The following is a 5,421-nucleotide window of genomic DNA, read 5'->3' as shown; positions in this document are numbered from 1 at the left end:
TGTTTCAATGCACGGACTAAACATAAACAATTGCTGCATACGTATAAAAAAACACGATCGTGTACCGAAACGATCGCATAACTTGTATTCCGATAAGCTTAAGCCATGTAAGCCATGTAAACTGCTCCACAAGCTAAAGGGCGATAAAATGTCTACAAAACCAAACCAAAAGCAAAGTGAAACTGGTTTGAAAGTGTTTTAACAATGTGTTCATTCAACACTGTCCAGTGTCCACGTCGGACGTTGTTTCACATTGAGCAGGATGCTTCGCATCTCTATCAATACGCGATACTTCTGAATTATACTTTGGGTTCATAAAAAAAATTGATGTGCAGCAATTTTAGCTATTAAATTTAATGCATAACGATTGGCAGGATGTCGATCAACGGTTGATCATTACAATTTATGATTTTGTTTTCGCAATGATAAAATTGATCAAACCTCTCACCAAAAAATATAAACCTCACAAAAAGTGCCCATTATTTATTAGCTAAATCTATCCGTTTGCGATTTAAGAGTGCTTACACAGTTTTGGCGTATCTTGACTCCATATATTGACTGATAAATTTTTAATGAAGTTACTCTGAATGCCAATCAATGTAGTTTAACACGAGATTGACGTCATTTTATTTTTCGTTCATCGATATAGTGAAAAAAATCTTCTTTAAACTATCAAACAAGTAACGGCGAAAGCAATTTCTCTATTAGATTGAACACCGGTCCTAGACTTTATAATTATTGCATAAGCATAACAATTCGTCGTTATTTTGGAAACCAGCCATTTTATCCGACAAGTCAATGGACAAATTTTCAATAAATTGGTTGTACGGTTCGGTTGATGCGACCGAACTGATAACAATGATACGTTTTATGTTATAGAAGAAGTGAGATGCTTGCTCGCGATAACAGCATACACAAACAACATTATTTATAGACATAAAATTACAATTCATGGTAAACCATTATTTTTTCAGTTCGAAGAGATTTTCTAATAGTGATTGTATACACAATTGCGATGTGATATTCAATTGAACGACATATTCATTCATTTGTTTCCGCTGCGTAAAGTTGTATCAATCGAAACATCGTCACATGAAATGAAAAAAAAACTAACCACGGCCACTTATGTTTTAATAGAATTTCACTTTGTGAAAAATGTTTGCATTGAATTCCAAAAAGGAAGCACATTGGTTACGTTGTTTTTTTAAGAAGAAGAAGAAAATCAGTGGCGTTTGTTTTTTTTACAATCTATCGACCCGGATTGAATACACACCGAAGTATAAGCAAGATCGATCACTTAGTTGTTCACATTTTATCGTTGCGCACGTTTGTTCGTATGCAATGAACGGTGTTAGGTGCCTTTTACAGTCGCTGTGTCTCCATATGTTTATGTTATTTAAAGACATAATAACGGCACGCAGTCTGAAACACTTTCAATCACTTTGCATTGAGTATACTCAATTGGCTGGCCATTTTTCTGTTGGGGTTAATGATAATTACGCGATCAAGCTGAATTTATCCTAAAGCAATTGTGGGTTTGTGCGTGTCATGCCATTAGTGACAAAATCACAATAAAATCATAAAGCTTGTGAATGTGAGGCGTGCACAAGTGGTTTCGGTGATAATAACATACATGCATTTATATATTTTACACCAGTTTCAGCTGAATTGGTTTGTACTTTCTTCAAACTATTCACTTCTTTATTCAAATTATTGGACTCTTTCTGTGTCTCTTCGTTGCTCTTCATCTCTCTTTCGCTCTCAATAAAAATGTCAAGCTCTTAACCTTTATATGCTCCTGGTGTAGAAAACTACGCATATCATTTTTATTTTTTATTTTTTTTCGAAAAATTCTAAACCAATTTTTATGAAACTTCTTGACTTTAATTTTTGCTTTATTTTAAACATAAAAAAATGTTACCCGATGTCAAAAGTATTTTTCGCATCGGAATATTAAAAAAATTACATAGACTACCTTCAATGAGTAGATTTCTACTCATATGGGATTTCAACGTATTTGACGGAAAAAACGTCATTCAGTCAACGTTTGTTTGCAAGTTTAGTGAGTGTGTGCAATGTTGTGTATTGTTATGAAATTTTCTGAAGAATAATTTCAAAAATATAACATGGCTAGACCAAAATATCTTACACAAGAGGAGTTGGAAACACTATTGAATGAGACTGACGACGAAGATGCCGACATTAGCGATGACGAATGTGAATTACAAGAAGACAGTTTGATTGAAACAAGTGATTCTGATGTTGAAGAACCGGACGATATCGAAATTGATGGCTCAGCAGACGATATTGAAATTGATGAAAATGCTGATCCAACGTTTATTTCAAAAGATGGCATAGTTTGGAACTCTGAACCAGTGACAGATCGAAGTGGAAGATTGCGTAAAGAAAACGTTATCACACTTCGTCCGGGACTAACAAGATTTGCAAAAAACCGTGTTGATTCTATCAAAGATGCATTTCTCCTTTTCTTTCCATCACCAGTTGAAAACATTATTTTGAAGAATTCGAATGCGTATGCAAAGGCGACGTATGGCGAAAATGCCATTGAAATCGATTCAAACTTATTACATGCGTATATCGCTGTACTAATCTTGGCCGGTGTATACAGGTGTGTTGTTGGATTTTTCTTTCATTTTTTGAGATGATTTTTATGTTTGGGTTTTTATTTTACCTAGATCAAAAAATGAAAATTTGGTTGATTTATTTGACGGTGAATATGGCCGTCCAATTTTCAGAGCGATCATGTCAAAGAAAACATTCCAATACATGAGCCGAGTTATGCGTTTCGATGATGTCATGAACAGACGACAACAAAAATCCACCGACAAGTTTGCACCAATTCGTGATTTATTCGATAAGTGGTCGGAACTTTTACCTGATTTCTACAATCCATCTGAATGTGTCACTGTAGACGAGCAACTTCTTGGTTTTCGTGGCCGATGTAAGTTCCGGCAATACATGCCATCCAAACCAGAAATAAAATGTCTTACATCCGTAAGATGAACTTTTCCGCACTGTGATCCACGACATGAAAGAAAACTAAATCTGACATTAGTTTTAGATAAAAATAATTTTCGAAGCACTTTTCTTACAAAAACTACTAAAGATGGGAGTTTTTGTATCGGAGCCATGCCTATACGATATCGTAATCATGTGAAAATTTGCAGAGGTTATTTTTTTCACAAAAAGTTAACATTCTGAAAGTTTGAAGAAATTTCAATGCATATTAAGGGTACTTCCCATACAAAATTTCGTTTTAGAGCGAAAAATCCAAAATATTGTTCGGGAGGTGCCCCTAATATTCGTTGAAATGTCTTCAAACTCTCGGAATAGTATTTATGTGTGATAAAAATAACCTGTGCAAAGTTTCAGCTCATTACGATATCATACAGGCATGGCTTCCATACAAAAATCCAAATTTTTTGAATTTTTTGTATGAAAAGTGTTTCGAAAGTTGATTGTATCGCAAAACTAAGGTCATATTCGGTTTTCTCGTACCCAAAAACCCCCCAATACACATTTTTGAGTGTTTAAGAATACATTAAATATCACTTTTGGAAGAAAATTTGAATTTTTCCCATGGATGGACATGGGCATCACACCAGACATGACACTTTACCCTGTCAACCAAAGTCGCTCAAAATCTAATGGTTTCTATTCCTCGGCACCCCCAATCATCCTGTGAAGTCAGATTTTGAATTACTTTTCTTGTTTGAAAGTTATCGTGTTAACAAATTTTTGCGTACAGGGTACAGCGTACAGGGTACAGGGTACAGGGTACAGGGTACAGGGTACAGGGTACGCACATACATTCGGACATCGAAAAAACGCTAGATTCGTGTTCCCTGGCCCCAAAAACACCCAGAAAACACATTTTTTATGGGTGTTAATTTTTCGACCGATTCCAATACTTTACCTTACACACTAGGTGTGTGCGGAAAAGTAAAATATGGCATAAAATTTTGGCAATTAGTTTGTTCTGAAACATGTTATGTATGGAAAATACAGCCATATTTGGGAAAAGCCGTTGGTGTTGATTCGGCTGAAAAAGGACAAGGTGCACGCGTAGTATTGGATCTTATTGGCGGACTGAAAGGTCACAACGTAACAATGGATAACTTTTTCTCATCTTATGAACTTGGGCAGAAATTGCTATCAAAAGGTCTCACAATGGTTGGTACGATGCGAAAAAATAAAAGAAGCATTCCACCAAAGCTCCTTGAATGTAAAAAAGTTCCTTTGTACCAGTCAACTTTTGCATTCACGAAAGACACAACACTCGTTTCATATGTCGGACGAAAAAACAAGTGCACGATTTTGCAAAGCACAATGCATAGTTCAAATGATGTAGGATCCGGCGACAAAAAATTGCCCGAAATTATAGAATACTACAACAAAACTAAAGGTTTGTCAAATGCTACTTTTTGATGGTAATTTGATATTTTTTCACATGATCTTTGATTTCTTTTCTTTAGGTGGTGTGGATACGGTTGACAAGATGCTTTCGTGTTACAGCTGTAAGCGCAAAACAAATCGTTGGCCTATGGTCGTGTTTTCGAATATAATCGATATTTCAGCCTTGAACGCATTTGTCATTTTCAAAGAAGTGTCACCGAATTGGCAAACAACACAGAAAACTACATTACGACGCAATTTTCTACGGGAACTTGGATATTCTCTTGCGCAGCCATACATGGATATGAGAAAAGGTGTGCCACGATCTGAATCATCAGCATCGCTTCTTTCAGCGAGCCGAGAATCCCTACAATGGCGTGAAAGTTCACCAGCTATTCAGTCTTCGTCTTCCTCCATTTCTCGTGAGTCTTCGATGTCACGTGAAGGTTCACCAACTTTGCTACCATCTACATCATTCGAAATTCCTCGTAAAAGAGCAAAAAGTGTTCCATCGGTGTCGAAAGGCAGATCAAGATGTCACATGTGCTATACTGAGAAATCCGCCAATAGAAATAATATGCATGAAACTATCTGTTGTTTTTGTACTAAAGGTGTTTGCAAAAGCACCCATAATCGAAATGTGTGCGTGAAATGTATTGTAGAACGCCTACTTTAAAAACAAATCACTTTTAATGTAATGATTTTTGAAAAAAATCAAGTAAAATCAAAAATATCTTCAAAAAATCTGTCAAAATATGTGTTTTCCATACAAATTCCATATGCGTAGAAATCCACGCACAAGGGTAAAATTTGTAATTTTTTTTGAAGGGCATATGAAGGTTAAAATCGGGAATACATCTCTGATAATCATAATCTCAATTTGGGGATAAAGAGCTCACTTTCAAAATATAGAGAATAACATTGGAATATCATTTTAATTCAGGTCACACAAAGATAGTTGAACCGTTGCGAAACATTGTTACCCTCAGAAAAGTTAAGAAAAAA

The 5,421-nt window shown here is 35.5% G+C and overlaps 1 protein-coding gene across 1 annotated transcript; it reads left to right on the top strand.

The window, feature by feature from the left end:
* Positions 1 to 2,008: 2,008 nt before the first annotated feature.
* LOC116349061 (piggyBac transposable element-derived protein 4-like) lies at positions 2,009 to 5,253 on the top strand. The gene is made up of 4 exons (XM_031780314.1): positions 2,009 to 2,629; positions 2,697 to 3,004; positions 3,950 to 4,426; positions 4,497 to 5,253. Exons 1-4 carry the CDS (start codon positions 2,127 to 2,129, stop codon positions 5,090 to 5,092), a joined length of 1,884 nt encoding a protein of 627 aa, XP_031636174.1. The 5' UTR covers positions 2,009 to 2,126; the 3' UTR covers positions 5,093 to 5,253.
* Positions 5,254 to 5,421: the final 168 nt, after the last annotated feature.

Source organism: Contarinia nasturtii, unplaced genomic scaffold, assembly GCF_009176525.2.
Source record: "Contarinia nasturtii isolate CC-2019 unplaced genomic scaffold, AAFC_CNas_1.1 Cnas_scaffold_2806, whole genome shotgun sequence".
Taxonomy (NCBI): Eukaryota; Metazoa; Arthropoda; class Insecta; order Diptera; family Cecidomyiidae; genus Contarinia; species Contarinia nasturtii.
Note: the sequence above shows the minus strand (reverse complement) of the source record. Positions and strands in the feature narration are given on the sequence as shown.